Here is a 19647-nt window from a genome sequence, read left to right on the forward strand (position 1 = left end):
TAGTCGACGCACGCGATGTTAGCATGTCAGATGTACAACCGCAGTTCACGTGAGGGCTGCATGTAATTGGACCCAAACACCACACACACGAAGGTACATGTCTGCGGTGGGCATTTATGTTGACAACCCTAGCCATGCCGGAGACGGTAGTGTTAAAAAGGAGGTGCTTCCGAGATCCTGCATGAAAAAGATCTTTTGCGTCGGCGGCATTGTTTACCTGCTTCCCCCGGTAGAAGAGCCTCTGCCGGTCTGGGTTTACGTTGAAGGTCTCCTGGATCTTGAGCCTCAGACTCTCGATCTTGGTGAGACGGGACAAGTCGTCTATAGTATGCGTCTCTTTGCCGTCAATGGTTCGAACCTGTATCCACATCCTGCAAATATTCCAGTTTTTGCCTTTTGTTAATCCAGGACCCTAAACGTCCTCCTCCTTTGTATGTGCGACTAACGGTGCCATTCGCTCTCAGGCTGCAGTCAGAGGAACGCCTTGCAGAGGACGGGCATGGCCGTCGATGATCCTCCAACGAAACCTGCAAGGCGGGAAGCACAGGGATGCCAGCCCGCTTCGCCGCCGCTTACAACCAGGAAGCCATGGCTGAGCTGCAGGGAGTGTTTACTAGGAGCTCCTCTCACATGGAGGTCACGGCGCCAAGCAATTCTCGCGAAATGTACAGCCAGCAGAGGGTTGGGTCTCGCTCGGATTAAAGAGCCTGCGGGGGGCGCTGCGCACTGCCTCCTTTCCATACTCCCACTTAAAGCTGCCGCCTGGTTTTTAGGTCCGTCCAGAAGGAATGGCACGCATGAACATTTATGAATGGCATAAAAGATACAATTGTCGTGCGCAAGATCTAATCAGCATGATTGCGCAATAAACAACACCCCTCTCACAGCGGAAATGTACGTAGTTGTGACTGGAAGCCTTTAGCCGAATTACGAAAACGATACTTGAGAGTGAAAATTGGTTGTTAGCAGTAGTTGAGGACCGGCTATACAGTTGATCTCAAAAATTGATTGGCAAACTCTTCATTAAACAAGCATTTGCAATGCAATAGGTCTCGCATTTATAGGAGTTTGAGCTATTGGCATTGTAAATGACAATGCTTTTTATTTAATTTTGGTTTTTTTAAAACATAAATAAAAGGCACAGTCATTTATAATGCCAATAGCTCAAACTCGTATAACTGCGAGACCTATTGCATTGCAAATGCTTGTTCTGTTCTGGACTTGTGGTCCTGTGTTCTAGGGTGTTATGATTTTATAGACTGATCATATTTATGGCACTGGCTGTCTTTTCACACGATCGCCATTTTTAACATACACCTTGTGCGACTTTATTTCTGGTGCGCCGTTTTTTGCTCTTATGGCTGGCTTGCGGGTTGCCTAAGTGTGGGATGACACCCCTAATCTTTGTCGATTAGTACAGCTCATTTGGCAGTGTGATCCCTTAGAGAGCAGTATGTATGTGTAGTTGTCTTGTTCTCTTTTTATGAAATTTTCATTGCGCTGAGATTGACGGGATTTGCTATGTCGGTCCCTTGGATCTGACGATTTTGTTTCTTATATTTAGTGAGTTTGTGCATGATTAGAACTCAGTTTTTCTATTACATAGGTTTTACACTACATTTCCCATGATCCTTTTTGACGACACTTGACGCACTAGCAAGGAGCGGTGAGACGTCCTAGTCATGTGACGAGACTCACGCGCTTGCTCCGTATGCCGTTTCACAGGTATTTTGAATACTCAGCCCGTATAAATGTCGCACTCGTTCCTGTCCGGTTACCACAGGGAACAACCAGGAAGAACGCCCGGGGTAACAACGGACAGGTAAGGAAGCGAGCGCGCCATTAGGTCTGCCAGGCAATGTTGTACGTGTTTAGGCATGGTTGAAAGGGTGTTTGTTGCGGGTGTAAATACCAGAGTCATGGTGCTATATTCTAGCTCTAGACCCTTCATTGTTTGAGATATTCATTTGCTGATCTCAGTACTAGCCTTGGATTCTAAGTTTAATATTTGGCTCTTAGTAATTTGACCATAATGACGCTCTGATTTAAGGGCTACACATTACTAAAAATTGTCCATGATTACTGTCTGTTCCATCTTTCACTCGATCAGAGAGTGGGCAGTACAACTTATAAGTACCAGGTTTATTCAACTGGTCATGACAGCCTCGTTGAGTGATTTCTTTTGTCCTTTGTCTTTATGTTTATTTTAGAGGTGCTATTAAGAGGAACTAAGCACTGTGAACTTGGTTCTGTTGTAGTACAAGCTTTTCTTTTTTATATCTTGCATAAAGCGTTGCCTCACGCCCTGAGTTGCTACCAGGAGTGGAGGGTATTATCCCTGACTTTTTGCGGGTAAGAAGGTTAATTTCAGACCTTTGCATGACAGTTGTTTATAAATATAGCCGTTTGAGTAACTGACTGCTATGAATCAACACAACATGTGAAATTTGTTTTCTCCTGTTTTTTGTCTTCTCTAACAGGTGATTACCTTGTATCCCTGTAGTTCCGCCTACTTATGAATAGGCAGGTATACTAGTTGGTTGTATTGTTCCTTTGATTTATGGTTTTGTGAGAATCTTCACCTTATTCATAACAAGTGTTGCAGTAGTATCATCACATGGTCCTGAAGAAAGCCATGATCATATTGTCAGATAATAGTTGTCTGAAACATGTAGACCGCATTTGTTACTAGCGCGTTTGGATATTTACCTAGAACACGCTTGTTTTTTATTCGTTGACACCCTGAGATACTGATTAAACATACTTTTCTCTGGGTAGTCAATTTTAATACACTCTTTATACACACTGCACTCTTATTCTTTTTTCACTACACCTCAGGTAGCTTCATCGATCTTCAGGAGATCTAGTCCTCTGTTTTTTCATTAAAACATCTGCAAGTGCCTCCTTTTTGACACTAGCAAGGAGTTGTAGCTCCTTAACTGCACTAGTTGCGGTTAAGAGGAGGTCCCATATGATGAAGCATGCCAACTCGGTGGGTGATGGGATTCCGTCCTCTTTAAGAGGACTTTCCTTATAACTTGTTATTTTGTTGTTATATCAGTTAGTTCTCAGTTTTGATTCATGAGACCCGCTGACTTTGTGTTGATATATAGTGAGTAGGGGATTTGTCCGCGCCGGTCTGTAAATTTCCCTCAGACCCTTTAACCTACCAGTGTTTATGATACAATGGGGAATATACTGCAATATGTCTTCGAACATTCGGGTGTCTACTCTGCTGTTCAAGGATTGCGCCTAATCCGACAGGGCTAGCGTCAACAAAAGCCTCTGTATAAAGCTTTGCATCAAAGCTTGTTAGATCTTCTTAAAGCTTTGCTCGCATTCCTGTAACCAATGAGATGAAACAATAATTTTTGTCAAGTCTCTCACCCTGGCACTTAGAGTGGCAAAGTCACGTATATATCTAGAACAGTAGTTGGGCATGTCAAGGAATGAACGTAACATGGAAACATCTTGTGGTGGGCTGGCAAATTACAACACTTGCACTTCAGCTGGATCGGGTGTCATGCTCCCACTAGAAACGATTGGGCCAAAGAATTTTAGCTTTGTCTTATGAAACTTACATTTATTGGCATTCAAAGTCAAAACTGCATCCACAGGTAAACGACACACATACGTTAGCGCTTTACCTTCCTCCTTCTGTGCAGCCCCGAAAACCAATATGTCATCACTATAATTAAACACGTTCATGACAGGCTGTATGATACGTCGATTGACATTTTGAAACAGCTCTGCAGCTGATGAAACACCGAAACTTGATCTTTTGTATCAGAACAGACCAATATGTGTAGAAAAGGTTGTAATGTACCTGAAACTCTCCTCGAGTTCCAACTAATTATATCCTTTATTCATATCAAGACAAGAGAAGACCTTTGCATCATTCAGTTGGGTTATCATGTCAGTGCTGTGCAGACCTGGATGTCGTTCTCGTTCAATTGTCTTTGACACATGTCAATGCAGATGCCTACAACTCTTTCACTGTCCTTTTTGGGCACTACCACTATGGGAGAAACCCAGGGCGTTGGTTCAGTGCAACGTTCAATGATGTCATGATTGAGCAATGATTCCGGTTCTTTTTCAACATATTTCTGAAATGCAGTTCTTCTGTGTCTTTGAGCAATAGGACGACCTTCCTCATTAATGTGCAATTGTACTTTCATAGTCTTGAGTTTTTATAACCTATAAAACAACTAAGGGAACTGACTTACTATTTTATGGTTAGCAGTCATGTTATAGTTCACTAATATCAGTCCCATATCAGCAGCTGTGCTGAAACTGAGTAAACAGGCACTTGACACTATAACTTGAGGTACATCAATAGTTGCTTGTACTTCTGTTTTATTGTGTTTCGTCATTGCTTCAAATGAACCTTTGCAGGTCAGGTGTACACTTTACTTTTCAATTGCGTAAGTCGAGGAAATGTAGATAGTTAATTGTATTTATTCTCATGCATTATGTTTATCGACTCACCACTGTCGATAATAAAAGATGTTGAGCACCCGTTTACCTTTAGTGCAATCTTCAGACAATATTTGAATGACTTTGGTGCTTTTTCATGTCGACTTTTGTTTGACCTGCATTTTTCTGAGGTAAACATCGACGTTGCACAACCATCTTCTTCACTTTCACTTGATGTAGACACTTAAGAACTTTTTGACGATAATATAAACCACTATCAACTTCGTTTGGTGTCGATTTGTCTCAATTGGTGTGGTCGCTTGGCCTTAAGGGCGAGCGCCGCTTCTGAAGCGTTTGGGTTGCCATTTTATCTTCATTCCATCACGCACTTACTTTTTCCTTCGCCTTTCAAACTGTTAAAGAATGGTTCTCCTTCCCACAGCCTTTGCAAACCTGTCAAATGGCGGGACATTTATCTTCGTTTGGAAATGAAAATCCACACCTGAAGCACAACTTCAGTGGAGACATCACTGTGTGTCCCTCAGCCTTGTGCTTTGGCTTACTTTTCACAACTCACTCTGGGCACCTCAGGCCTCCATGTTGGCAGATTGTCAATCAGCACATTTTTCAGCTCTGGTGGCCATGAGAACTCGCTCCAGACCAAGATTTTCTTTAAGCGTTTGTGGTCTGTATGAATCTGGCAGGCATCCGTCAATAACTCTGAGGCATTTAGATTCCTCTTCATTAAATTCACTAAGAGCACAGAGCTTAGTGCTTGATGAGTATACACAGTCTCTCAACAAATTTCTTGATGGTTTCACCATTTTTCTGTTGTTCCTGACTGAAAATGTACCTTTCGTAATCTACATTCGGCATTGGATTGAACTTGAGATTCAAGGCTTCTTTGATTTGACGGAATGTAATTTAATCAACTCGCAGCATTTTCTTTAGGGCTTCTTTTTCATCTTCGCCAGGCACCTTTACCTTGTTCACTAGTCTGAGATGACTTGTCTGCTAGCCTGTCAGCACAGTGACCTGCCTGTTCTGTTCTACCAATTCATCACCTCCTCCTTCACTCAGAAGTAATGCTGCAGAGAAAGTAGAGCCCAGTACATAATGGCTCAGGAGGAGCCTGGAAACTGGCAGTACAGAAACTGCGACTTGGCTCCGTTCCAGCTCCTAGCCTTATAGCAAGTAAGAAAACTGAATACAAAATAATTGTCAATTCTCTGTATGGCTGTTTTTTTTGGGTGGGTGCCGAGACCAGGCACCTGCTTTCTCAGGCCACAGGTGGTTCAGGGCAGGCGCCCAAGGGCTTCAGCCCCCCACCGTTGTGTGTGGCAGCCCGGGCTGAGACAGCTTCCCGGGCACCCACACAGCCACACCAGAGTACTTCACAGGTCTTTAAAAGACCATTTGCGTGTTAATGAGGCTGTGCTGTTTTTCACCTCTTCTTAGAGCCCCTGCAGTACCGCTCTGCATATTACTGGAAGAGACATCCCCCCGAAATTTTTCGTAGCCCCTCCCGAAATTTGGCTCTAGTTACGCCTCTGGTTCAGGGTGTTGCCTTTGTTCCAATACCATTACTGGAGTTTCATGTTATACTTTCTGATTGTTTTCATCTCATTATACTGATTTCACTTCTTGATTTTAGTCAACAGGGTATCAAATGCCACACACAACCAACACAGGAACTATGGAAATGTCACGTGAAATCTGAAAAGTTGGCAGCTATATGTTTGAGCAATGTTCGTGCTGTATAAAAATGGATCAACAAATAAACCTCATCCTGCTGTTCTTGAGCATGAGTCAGGTTTTGTGCACTGCTTTTGTAAGGAAGGATTGGACACGTACATTTAAGGGCTGGTTAGGGTGGCTGCTCATTGTGCAAATGACTCCGAAGTGGTCCCGGGTTGTTCGAAACTTCAGCTTCCACATCCTATGATTTGAAAAGTATTTACTTATTTGATGTTTGTTATTTTGAACCGATGCTATCCTCAACAGTTCTACTGAGTCACAGCGCCATAGTGGTCTCCCATGTAGACTAACCTCCCTAGAGCCTTCGGCCATTGCAAAGGCCTGGAACAGAGACACCTCTGTTGCATATTTATATATAGCGCGAACTCGACCCGAAGGTATTGGAGCGCTTTACATGAGCACCGTATTTACGTTACACATTCAGGCACGGGGAGATTAAATGATTTACCCAGAATCACAGGATGTGGACGCGAACTCGAGGCTCGTACCCTAGTTTCCTGCACCCAAGTCGGCAGTTTAGCCGACGGACCACATCCTCTCAGTGTCCGAAGGGAGCCCCCGACCCCCAGAGGACTATTTCCCATGGCGTGTCATTCTGGAGTAAGACAAGACATTCTTCTAGTAGCTGAGCGGTGGCGGACGGTAAGCGAAATTAAGACCAGGCTGCAGCGTGAAAATGACTTGCGAACTATTTGCCTGACTTTAACATGTCCGCTTGTAAGGACATAGCCCCTGCGTCGCCGGACGTACGCAGGCCAGTTGTTGTGATGTCTTTAATGAGCCTTTAACTTCGCCATAGGTGCTCCTGCTGAAAATGTCCGGCGGAAAACAAAGGGCCGCGCTCGTCAGTTCCGGCGGTGTGTTATTGTGCCAACTCGTCAGTTCCGGGGAGGGCTAAGGTTAGGAGTGGGGGCGGGTGCAGGGAGGGGGGCGTCTTGTGTTTGTTTCCTGTCGGACTGTGTTGGCGGAGCGCTAGTTCAGTCATACACAGGGCCGGGTTGTACAGCAGAGGCCGGACAGAAGTAATAACGATTTTCTGCGCGTCCAGTCCAGTCCAGTAAGGTTCCACTCCAGCCGAGTAAAGATAACAGCAGTAGAGAGTCTGGAGGTCCGGGATATGAGACCGCGTCTGCCGCCCTGAGCGCCGGCAGAGGACAACATGCTGTCAAAAGGTAACTCCGCGCCGCCGCTGCTTGTGTGTGGGCCGCTTCTCAGACTTTGGACACAGAGCAATCCCCGCCCTGCAAGCTGGCTATCCCTGAGCAGAGTCCCGTAAGGGGCATAACTTTACATCTAGTCTGAATGGCACCCCACAGAACTATCAGAGTTTGTTCTTCATAGAGCATCCCTTCTCACCACAGGGTCCCTTCCAGAGTGTGCCGGTTCAGACACAAGATCCGGCTGAGCATCGCTGCCCAGCAAGAGTCTGACAGCCAGTCCTCAAAACTAATGCGCATAGTTTCTGAAACCACCACATCCGCTGAAGTGTAGACATGACTAAGCTAATGCTACTTATCCCCTCACACACGGCATACAACCTCCCGATCTCATGGCGTTGCCCCATACACCCAAGTTATGCTGTACGCTCAGATATAATGCTCGACCCCAGATTATGTTGCCTGAACACAGAGCTGATCGTCACTGCCGACCCAATTACTCTAGACACCTACCTACATACTACCTCTTGTTGGGTTTGATTGTTATTAAATGCCTCTCCAAATCATTGTTATACAGATTAGTATGCAGTTTAGCACATCATATGTTCATGGTAACTAGTAGCTCTTGTTGGGGAATAGCTATATAAGCAGGTTCAAAAACGTATAAATGTGATAAGCCTTTCTTGCCACCAATGTCACCTTTAAAGACTAACATGATATTTCTGCAAACCTATGGCTCGTGTAAATGGACTGGATTTTCATCTCTGTAGATGGTAGTCTTATATTGGTGTATATGATAGTTACAGTACGTTTGTTGTGGTACGCTATAACTGACCACTCCATACAGCTATGTGTATTCTGTACTAAAATCATCGTTTCGCTGTTCATTGAGGAAAGGCATAGATCACAACTTCGTCATTCTGGTGAAAACGAGCGTACTTGGGAAGCTTGTTTATATGGGGTCTAATACAACTAACATAATTTTTTAACAGATAGAATCAAGCTTCTTGGAATATGCAGTAGTTGACTATGTTTGGCATTTTCTTAAATAGACATATGATGGCTATTGCTTCTGTGCATTTGTTGTCTATTCTGTACTTGTGTCCGATAATTGGACTATTCTGCGTCTATTAAAGGTCTGATTTGTTACTGCTATACGAATGACCATAATATATAGGGTTATCATTGATCAACATGTATTGAAGCACACATTTGTAAATGCAACATATTTTGTGTGTGTATATATATATATTATACATCACAGTGAAAATAAATGTGGCCCAATAACAGAATTTAGAACAACTTTACTAATAAATACACATGCACACATTTATTGCTATAAGTTCAAAGCTAAAATGTGTGTTTTTTACTATGTTACAGCAAAGTTGACATAAGAAACACTTTTTACTGTCTCCAGATTTCACGTAACAATTACTTTACTCAGGGAAACAACTCTTCGAAGTGTCACAAGGTCTCTTCAATGCAATTTTGGCATGCTGTACAAATTTAACCAGTTGCCTCCAGATTTCGGGTAAATACCCTTTGTTAAAGCAAGTACACATGACAAAATACCATGGAAATAGTTATGGAGAGACACAGAGTAGAACTGTATAATGTATTGTATACCTTTGTTGAGGCGCATTATGATTCACTTGAGGCTTCGCCTTTCATTGCTTATTACCTCTCCCACAGTTTACAATAAAAATACATTATTTATTTAATTCTGCACAGCTGAATGCATATGTATTTATATACATATCTAATACATCTATACATTCTGCAACTTTGAAATTTAAAGGGACTCAGGGAGATGAGATGATTTGCCTTTGAGCACAAAGTTTGGTACAGTGGGGAAGCAACCAGCCAAACTTGCATATGTTTCCATGGAAAATTTGACAGTATCACCAACTTATATAATGTTGCATGTAAGTCATGGATTAAATCGGATGTATTATTTCTTTTGCTTCTGCCAGCTAAATTATTGCACACATTTTATTTTAAAGGCTCTGCTTTTTGATCATTTATTGGGCCTAATTAGGGCTGAACTTGGTGGTTTGTAGCACAGTGTGTTCTGCAGGTGCCCCTCAGAGTAGGTCACAATAGGTAGTTTATATATAAGTAATTTCCAATGGAGATGGCTCTTCAGTTGTTAGTGAAGGTTTAGGAGCATCGCGCCTGTTTCTGCTATTCGAGACACAACAAGAGGATGGTCGGAGGGCTGAAACCTTTCAACCACTCACCCCCAGTCACAGATCTGGGTTTAATCCATCGTTCTTTTGCTCACTATGCCAGGCTTGGCTTTTCGGGCTGGCTGTTCCCATGAGGAACAGGGCCAAGACTGATTTTGCATATGGCTGGGTCTGAACTGGGGTGACGAAGTGAGCTAAAGAACGATGATAGATTCAACTCGGAACTGTGACTGGGGGTGAGCGTCTGAAAAGTTTCAGCGCTCCGTCCATCATCCCCTTGTTTTTCCCTGCTATTAGAGACACCTTCGAGGTGAAATGGTAAGTTAGACAAACGACAGGGGATTTATGTGGAAATTGTATGTAGTACCTTAGAGATATAGACCCCTCCCTATTTCTAGTGCTTGCTTAACCCCCTCTTGACTTATTACCAAATATTAACTCTCTGGTCAGATAGATGAACGTGTTGCTTTCAACGTCTTCTCTTCTTAAAGAGGTTGCCTATCAATAACTGGAAAATAACATGAGGTTGTCCTGTGTGTAATGGGACTTACTGATGATATATTGACAGCACCTAGATGGAGGTGAGTGGCTGGACCTTTTAAGTGGACGGGACTCAAATATGTGTTTTTTGGATTGGTTGAAAACAAACCGCTACAACAAGGCATGTGTCCATCCCCCGATAGGGTTGTAGCAAGTCGCGTCGCTCTCCCAGTCAGCCTGGTGATGGCTGCTTAACATTGATCCCTTTATCTTTCTTGAAAGTGTTAGTTGGCGAATTCCATATTTACCACTTTACATGTAATGCCATATCATGCAGACTTTCCCACTTTACGAGTATGTTCTTCCTTTTGCTTTTGAAGCAGCATTCCTCTGATGTGAGCTAGCTAGGCTGGCCGACGTCTCTCTGTTGTCTCTTTTGCAACATGTATCCACCCCATCACGTTTTCCCTTTGTCGTGAGCTCGGCCTTGCGTGATACGGCGCACGCAGTCTGCACTCATTGGCACCTGCCGTCTAAACTGGTTACGTTACGTCTGCCTTGAAAACGACGCCGATTGAAAGCATTTATGCTAGTGCGTGGGGATCATGTTTACAAACACCGTGCACACTCTCAAAGAGCGAGCACACATCTGCAGGTCTGGGCATCGCACATTCTCAATGCAGGAGTGGACTGAAGAATGTTTTTGGTGAGATAGCGTGGTCGGCGGTTAGCTTTGTTACGTCTAGTTTTAGTGACCGACCTCTTGTTTAGAGATCAGAAAACCACGTCTCTTTTCCGGGTGAATGTTTTTGTGCCCCTCCTAGGTGTGTGTTATTGAGTCTTTGCTAGTAAGAATTATGTAACAGAAAATGCAAAGTATTTGGCGAGGCGATTCATTGCATAATGCTGCCACGTTTCTTCTGACTCAAATATTTTTGAGATTGTTCCCCTTGGCGCTTTGTGTTCTGTGAACATTTCCGGCTGGTGCGAGATGGCCACATGTAGGGAAATCCATCAGAGAGTTGGCCTGTGGCACTTTATTGAGATTACCACATCATATTGACCAGTCAAATGTTTCTACTATAATCTCCCTAGCGTCTAGGAAAAAGGCATAGCCAGGGGCGAACAGACTGCAATATATAGATAGTATAGATATTCCTGGTATATTTATCAGCCTGTAAAAAAATATTATTTTATCATTTTGTTCTGTCGCTAGAAGTATGCCAGGAATCATCAGATGACAGGGTATTAGCAGCCAAGACACACCCGGCTGGGTGTGTCTCTGTTGACCAACCTCTCTATTCATTGCCTGGGGACATGATCATCTGTCTTGTAATCAGAGAGCTTGATAATATTTACAAAACAGTATGGAACAGAGTGATGCACATGAGACATCACCCTGAACTTGTTGCATGTTTACCCAGCCCGCGTTTGAATGAATTGCTCGTTGAAGCAACGCAGTTTGACTTTTGTAAACGAGCCTGTCTCTATGAACATTGCTATCTTTGGTCAGCGCGCAGTGCATTGTTTGGATGCAAATGTTATAGCTCCACGATTCTAGAAGTACTGCGGGGGCGTTTTGTTATGAACAGAATCACTGTCCACAAGTATTTCACGCTGGCTTGTGGCTCTTGCGTTCCTGGCAGCATCTCTGTGTTCAACTTTGTGACAGAAGTGGGAGGTGGTGAAAGCCTTTCTAAATCAACTAACATTCTTGAAATACTCATTTCAAAGCTGGGTGTTTTTGTGGTGTTGTTGCATAACTTATGCTTAGAGTTGCAATTAGTCTTTTTTTATTTTGCGTTTACATTGTCTTGAGGGTTTAATATTAATGAAATGTACAGTACATATTACACCAAATCTAGGATTGTCAGTAGTTGATGGTTTTAATTGTGTGAGATATATATAATATCAATCTTTACAGGAGGTATTGGCAGATGCAAACTAAATGTATCTTTGCACTTTAAAAATATATATATATTTCTTTTGTGATAGGTAAATCTTCCTGAAAAATGATGTCCTAGTTTCTTGAATTAAGTGTAAATGCTTGTTTTTGTAATAGATAAATCCTATTTAAAAATACGTTTATTTAGTGTCTTAAATTGAGGATCAGTGCTGCTAAATTTTAAAATGTCTGCAAGATTTTAAATTGAATATGTTGTCTTGTTTTGCTGGTCTGTGGAGTATTTAACATTTATTGGATGTGGCCCCAGGAATCAAGAAAAACATTGCCCCTCCCACTGTGTCTTAATCGTTGTGAATTCACCTGGTGGTCAAAAGACAGCATGTGGTTCTGTACAAAAGTTATGAAGAAATAAGAGATTACTTTTGCCTCAAATGCTTTTTGTCTGAGGCAGAGTGACATATAGGGCCTTCAAAAGATACCAATGGGCTGGGAAGCTGCAGTCATAAATATGGATTCTAATTTTGTTCACACTTTTTCTTTTCTTTTGAGGGATGTTTTGCCTGTTTTATCATTGTTATGTCTCGCCTGCCGACAGTGTGTGGACTGTCGCTGCGAGGGTTATTGTGTACAGTAAGGAGCTTGGAGACCGCCCAGTACTTATCTTAGATTGGCTTCATTATCACTCTTATTCGTTGCTTCCTATTTGACTAGCTCTTGCAGATGTCACTTCCTGTTCAGCAGTTTGAAGCAGCGACCATGTACTGATTGATTTACTTTTATAAGTGTCCTTCTGTTTTCCTTCCACTGCTCACTGTGCTTTAGGTACTATTTTATTTCTGCTTCCCATACTGCTTCTGCCCCACAAGTGTTCATGTTGCTTTTATCCCACCACCACCACCCTCCCATAGTCTGTGTGGCTTCTTCGCTCCCACCACCCGCTGTCTGTTTTGCCCCACACCCACTGCTATAAGAAAAAAAAATAGCGCTATGACACAGCAATTTCTGGAAATGTCATAGCACTTTTATTATTTTTACCATCCTATTGCTCCTTACCACCCTCCATCCCGTTGTCTATGTAGCCTACCCCCACCAGATGTCAGAAAAAAATAGCTCTATGTCACGGCCTGCGTTGCCGCGTCATAGTGCTTTTTAGGTCTTGCAGACCTGCCTTGCAGCACACATGCGCTGCTCGCTCTGTGAGGCTTCTTGTAATCAGGATATTTCAGAAGTGGAGTTTAAGCCCCGCCCCTTGTACCCATTGGCTTGTGCCATCGTCCATGCTAAAGGCAGGCTTTCGATTGTAAATGAAGCTTCTTAGTCCCTCCTTGTTACCGCCCTGTCTCCTTTTGGCCCTGCCCACCCGGACTGGATCTTTTACTTGCGGCGTTACACTGTGTCTTTTAATTACTGGGTGAGCACTTTTTTTTTTCTCATTCGCGCAATGGCGTGGCGACAGCTTGTTCCGATTAGTAGCTGTGTGCTCACTTACGTAATTTAAATTCCAAAGTCAAAAAATCGTAGCCGAACGGTGATCCAATGGCTTGTGTGCGTGTGCATAGCCAGGAGTGCCAGCAGAATCATAAACATTTACTAAATGTGTGTGGAATTGCATACAAATTAGAAATTCATTAGTTAAAAAACGTATAATCAGAACCCAGCTCTCGGTAGGACCCGGTGCTGCGTGACTCTCTGAGGCAGACTGAGGCCTTTTGTTTTTGTGTAGCATTTGTGATAATAGAATGTGTTCCTCTCCAGTCCAGTGTACAAGCTGCAGCCATAGCATCACATATGGCATCGCACGTGATATTTGTGTCGCAGTTCCTGCTTTTTTGGGAGACCTTGAATTAAATGCATATTTTTATCCGGTAACAAAATAAACTTTTGGACGGAATCATGTTGTTTGCGTGGCCGGGGTAGAGCAGTTTCTATCCTCACCAATTGGGGGCTCACAGCCCGTCGCCGCCCGTGCAGATAATCCATCAGCTGGTGAGTTACAGCCTGTCCTGGATCTGAGCTGTTTCTGTCCGTGCGAGGCGCCGTGATGTGTATTCATGAGCCCCCCCCCGCCCAATCTGCCGGGATCTATGAAGCATATTAAAGACAGCCTCCCCCGTAGCTAAATATGGCTCACTCGTCAGGTGCATGACGGACTGATCATGTAGTGTGCAAGTTACTGAAAGAGGGAAAGCTAGGTTTTCCGCACTAGCCGGCATGAATGACTCACAGCGAACAGCTTCAGGTGAATTTATTTCACGTGGTCGGAGACGGGTCAAAGCTATCAATTGTGCAGTAGGTGCAGTTGCACCAGCTCTGGATCTGTTTAAACTTAACAAGGAGCTTGGGGTAGTCAGTTTCCTTGTTGCATTAGGTATCATGGCGTCCTTGCTACGCCTCTGGTTCGGAGGCCAAGGGTAGGTGATGCCTGATATCTCTAATGTAGACTCCAATGAGTTTGACAGCTGATCCGAGTTTACATGTTTGACAAGGACAGAGCTGAAAGTTTGATGGAAGGGATTCAGAGGAAGCAAGGATCACTGATCTGAAGGGAAGTCTAGCTCGGGTGGGCTTCGCTGCCGGTCTTTCAAGCAGTGAGTATGACTTGGGGTAGGATTGTTGGAAACAGATGATCCTACATCAGGCCTTTTCATAATCCTGCTCCGGGTCCTATGAAGCACAGTATTCAACTAGCATTTGCAATGCAATAGGTCTCGCATTTACGCAAATTTAAGTTATTGGAATTGTAAATGACAATTTTATTTATGTTTTAAAGACCAAAACATAAATAAAAGGCATTATCATTTACAATGCCAATAGCTCAAACTCTCATAAATGCGAGACCTATTGCATTGCAAATGCTTGTTAAACAAAGCTGTGCAGGTCAACCGTAAGTGGCTCAAATGAGGCCTTTGAAGGGCTTGAACAGCAGTTAAAAAGGGCTCTCATGTCTTTAACAGGCTTAGACACTGCCTAAGTAAGTCACAGCTGCAGAAACATTCGACCCCAAGCTCCATTTGAAATATAAAGCTCCATTTTGAAATATAAAGCTCATCAGTCAGAATTGAAAGCAGAAGCCGCGGGCTGTCAGTGCTCGCTTTCAGCATCATGCAGATAGGAGACATACTTGCAACTCAATTAGTTCCATATACATGTACAGTTGGCCCATCTTGGCACGTGAGCGCAGAGTGTGTGGTTGCTCCTCTTCCAGTCCACAATCACTCAAGGCTCCATAAAATAGTTGTTATGTATTTTAGTTGAATAAACTCTTAACACACATAGGTTTCGGGATGTAGACATCAACATTAGCAGCAGTGGCGTAGGTACTTGCATAGGTCACTATTGCAAGATGCCTTCCACATATATTCACCTGGGCCAACAGACCTCTCTTTATACAGAGCTGTCCAGCGGAGCGGCCAGGAAGCAAAGCCTTGACTTTTTGTTATTCTGCACAACCACGCTGCCGTAGAACATGTTTAGCAACATTAGTAAAGCTAATTACTTTCTCGCTGGCAGGATCGATTGACTTTGTCAATGCTTGTTCTTTCTTAAGATTAGCAGATTTAGGTTTTAGAGATAGAAGGTTCCCCATTTTCAGAGCACCTGTCGGAGGGGGAGTTTTTGTTGTAACGCAGTTTTGTTTAACAGCCGTCATCAATCTTTTCACCTGATAGCGACAGTGGAATGCTTGCTCTTGCAACCGTTGCCATTTATTTTCTAACGCCTAGGTCACTGGTGGACCTTAACTAGTTGTAACTGGGTGCAGAATATACAGGGGGACAGATTGATTCATGTGACCCAACAATATATCGATATCTAACACCTATCCCTTCTGGATTACAGTACACCCTAAAGCTGCTGCGCCACAATTTTCGAATAGCCTTTGGATTTTGTCATTTAAACTCAGGAAAGTAATGTTCTTTTTGATTGAAAATCCGTCAGTTTTATTTTTTGTCGACTTTTAACCATGAAGTGCACTAAACTTGCGTATAGAATAAACGTGTGATTCCTATCCGCTGAAAAGGCCGGGAAGCGTTCAGTTGAATGCGCCTTTCATGGTGTTTAACCTCGTTTGCTTGGGATTTTTGTTTGATTGTTTTTACCTTTTTGTTTAGCCTTTTTTCCTGAAGAACAAAGTTGAACGGGCGTGTAGGATATTGAAGTAATTTTATGGCATATGGCATCACTGTTGGTTAAAAATACTTACCTACCTTCCTACCGACCCCAGTATAACCTTACTGTCCTCACTTGTGTTTGCTGCTTTGTTTTACGGCCTGCAGCAGGCATTGCACCTGCTGATGACTGCGGAATGACTGCTTTCATAACCTTTGCCATTCACTCGCACGGGTCAAACGGCTGGATCACGGATTGACCTCGCGAGCTTCACTTGGTGCAGAAGAAGCATGTGTTTCCTGGACACTTTCACCATCCATTGATCGGAACCCTCTAGTGTTCAGTGCCCAATGATGGCGATTGCTCTGTGCCCGTGAAGCTTGCCGGGGTGAGGCGTGATATTCTTTATATAAGAATCTAAATCAGCCCGGGGATCTTTTGTGGACTTTGCACATGCAGTGCAGTTAACCCAGTAGGCTGCCTTTTTTTTTATCCTGCCTACGCTTGGGCATTCTCGGCACTATTAAAGTAAAGGGCAATGGCGGCTCGAGTGAACTGCTTTTATCACAGACTATATAGTATTCCATTGCAACATTTATATGGCGTTTACTAACCAAGTGTGAGATGCTGAAGCACTTACCTACATGGGTGTGTGGTTGGAAGGGTTTTGTCTTTCTTTTGGGCTCCCATGTTGGAAGTATTTCTGTGTCGTGTATGATGGCCACCAAGGTGCGGTCATTGTGTTCTAGGATGCAGTGCTTAGCAGTGTGAATGATTTAAGTGTGTAAGAGAGGCATGCACTTTAGGGGTTTCTGTAAGCTGGCAGCTTTGAGCAGTTCTGCAGTTCCCTTTGTGGTATTTCTTATGTTAATAGTCCACTTAGCTGGCTGCTGCGCTAGGTTCTCCTTTCTGAGATATATTGTTTAAAATTCAAAGTTTTAACGATGATGAATACTGTTATTTTTCAACCAATGGAAATCCTCCTTCTACTGTCATCAGCTCTGCACACAGCAGCTTTTCATCCACACAGTAAGGAGGATCTGTAAATTGCACACCATCCTGCACAGTGGCATTTTCCATCGGTGGCCTGCATTTGGGTCCAAGACCATTTGAAACCCGGGACGTTGGCAGTGCTTGAACAAGAATGGTGCCTTTAACCGAATGAGCCTGGTCCTGTGGCAGTGCGAGGGTGGTGGTTCGCAGGCAGCTGATAATTAAAGGTTTCTCCAGTGCCGGATTTTCGAGGCCATGTGTTTATATGGAGAGGATCATGACTCATGAGCAGGTCGAGCAAGCCGAGGGGAGCTTACAGGACTGCGCCTCGCGTGTGCTGTAAGCCGCGTCTATTCCACCGTCTTTTCACCGAGGATGGTTTGTAAGTTAGTGATTGCTCTTGGGGTGCCACTAAAATGGATGCAGCGGGGAAGCATCACGAGTTTACTACATACCTGGTTTCTGGGATCTGTACAAATGTGTTTTGTTTGAAATTTGCTCCTGGCAGGTTCTTGTTCTAAATTCTTTACTTGGGAATGTTGAAGTATATCTGCTCTATCGTTATGGTATTTATTCTGTAGGTGTAATCTATTCATAACATTGTGTTTTTTTCTCTAAATCTTTGCACTTGTTTTATTTACCTGTTAAGTAGAGAACGTATTTACTAAAGTAGTTCAGTATCACACATGGATTGTTCTGACTGGGTGCTGCTTGTGGAGTAGGCTTACTTTCTGTGATAAAATGTATTATTTTCCAGTTAACGATACTTCACATTTTTGCAGTGCGAGGTTTTATTTTTATCTGTTAATTCATTAAGCAGTTATGTTCTTCTGTGTATTATCACTTTCAGGATTATGGGATGTTACTTGTACTAGAAAATAAACTTTCTGTGTCACCCTCTACACACCAGAGACCATCTGTAGATGCCTTTGTCAAGAAGCTTCATCTGAGTACCCAGACTGTAGCATAGGTAGAAGATTGTCACTTGTTACAGTGAAAATGTAAGGTTTTCAAACAGAGGATAAAATGTAATTACATTCTGCAAGACGTTTCAGATCTTTCACGTCACAAAAGCAGGGCTAGTTTATTTATTGCCATTGTGCCCCATTTTTTAGCCCAAGAATGAACCTGTGGTTTTATCTCCCAGTGTGCGTAATGCCCCTATTGTTCCTCCAATGAAGTGAAGAGACTACCTCCAAGGAATATCCTATTGCCTAACCACCAACCAACAGTAGTCGTCTGCCAACTAACTGCCTCTGCATAGCAACACCCCAAAAAATGTCTGCTGATGCGTGCTCGGCCAATAAGTATGTCAATCAATCAAGCATTTGTAAAGTGCGGCTACTATCCCACGTCACATCAGTTCTTACTTACTTGCTTCTCTCAGTTATTCTGCTGCACAGCTATTGAGCCAGAGGCAAAGTCTTAGGCGCTTTCTTTGGTTCTCAGCTTTCCTTCTTCACATGGATCAAGACGTTTATCGTTGGTTTAGCACTCTTAGATTTTTTTCAGCGAAATGAGCTGTTCTCATAAAACCAATATACACCCCAACTAGAGTCCATTCTCTGTGCTATAAAATTGGTCTAGTTGCCACTGTTCTGAAACTATAGGGATTTTATTACATTCATGCTACTTTGAATTCACAGGCCTATTACACCCCCAAAAATATTAAAACCTCTAGATCACAAGTTAAAATATCAGCAAGACCAGCTCTGCCTTCCATCTTTACAAGGTGTGTGTAATTGAGCACCATTAAATTGGGTAAAAGTAACACCTGTGATTTACGATGCCCAGCAACAGTATCATTCTTATGTTTTGTTATCCTAATATTTGTTGCGCGTTAAGTTTGGTTATCACCATTTAGAGCCCAAATAGACAGTTTATGAATTGCTAATGAGTGGGAAGCTGGGATTACTAGCAGTTATGGTTTAATTAAATGAGTTTGAGGGGTTTTCTGAATTGGTGTACTAAGCACTCTATGAAAGTTATTAGCTGAATTGGAATTTTGTATTTTAGAGAAATCTGTACACTCGCATATTTTTTCTATTTAGCAAAAGAACACTACTTAATGTCCACGTCGATGTTACTTTCTGAGCCATGGTTAAGTTTGCCTTATTTGGAAGGGAGTCATGTAAGTTAGTTGTCCTCTTGGGTCTGGAACCATCTCCTCCCGGACACCCTTATTACTGCAGACCTAATATTTTGGAAAGAATCAACCTCTTAATGACCTAAGCACTGTATCTGTTGTAGATTCTTGTCCTAAATCCTACAAAGGTTCGTTTTAAAAAGCAGTGTGATGCCTATTTTCCAAGGTGTCTGTTTTTTCAGAGGTGTAGAGTGAGCCCTGTTTGCAAGCCAGAGGCCAATTCTGGTTTGGCTCAAGTCCTCCTCCATTACCAAAATTCTGTAGGGGTGTGGGATTCCCGTAGCCCAACTACCAGGAGATATTGTGTGGGGTCAAGTACATGTTTTCATGTTTATTTTGTCCTTGGGACAACTAGACCCAACCCCTTGCAGCACAATCCCTTTCTTTGGCTGCCAGTTCACAGTACCACATTATGGTTCATGGAAGGGCCTTGTCTGCAGTTAAGGTAATATTTGGGTCCAGGTGTTAATGCTGTTCAAACTTGTATGTATGGTT

At 43.1% G+C, this 19647-nt stretch overlaps 1 protein-coding gene across 2 annotated transcripts in view; it reads left to right on the top strand.

Annotated features, from left to right (window-relative positions):
• Positions 1–7055: 7055 nt before the first annotated feature.
• The window catches only part of OTUD7B (OTU deubiquitinase 7B), a 383776-nt gene continuing 371184 nt past the window's right edge, over positions 7056–19647 (top strand). The window contains exon 1 of one of the 2 annotated variants that reach the window (XM_085639066.1): positions 7056–7346. In XM_085639066.1, the coding sequence (XP_085495192.1) occupies positions 7334–7346 (13 nt within the window). In that variant the 5' untranslated portion in view covers positions 7056–7333. The remainder of the gene's footprint in view (positions 7347–19647) is intronic. The other variant, XM_085639065.1, reaches the window with a different exon arrangement.

The sequence above is a fragment of the Triturus cristatus genome, chromosome 12 (genome assembly GCF_964204655.1).
Source record: "Triturus cristatus chromosome 12, aTriCri1.1, whole genome shotgun sequence".
In the NCBI taxonomy this organism is placed as follows: Eukaryota; Metazoa; Chordata; class Amphibia; order Caudata; family Salamandridae; genus Triturus; species Triturus cristatus.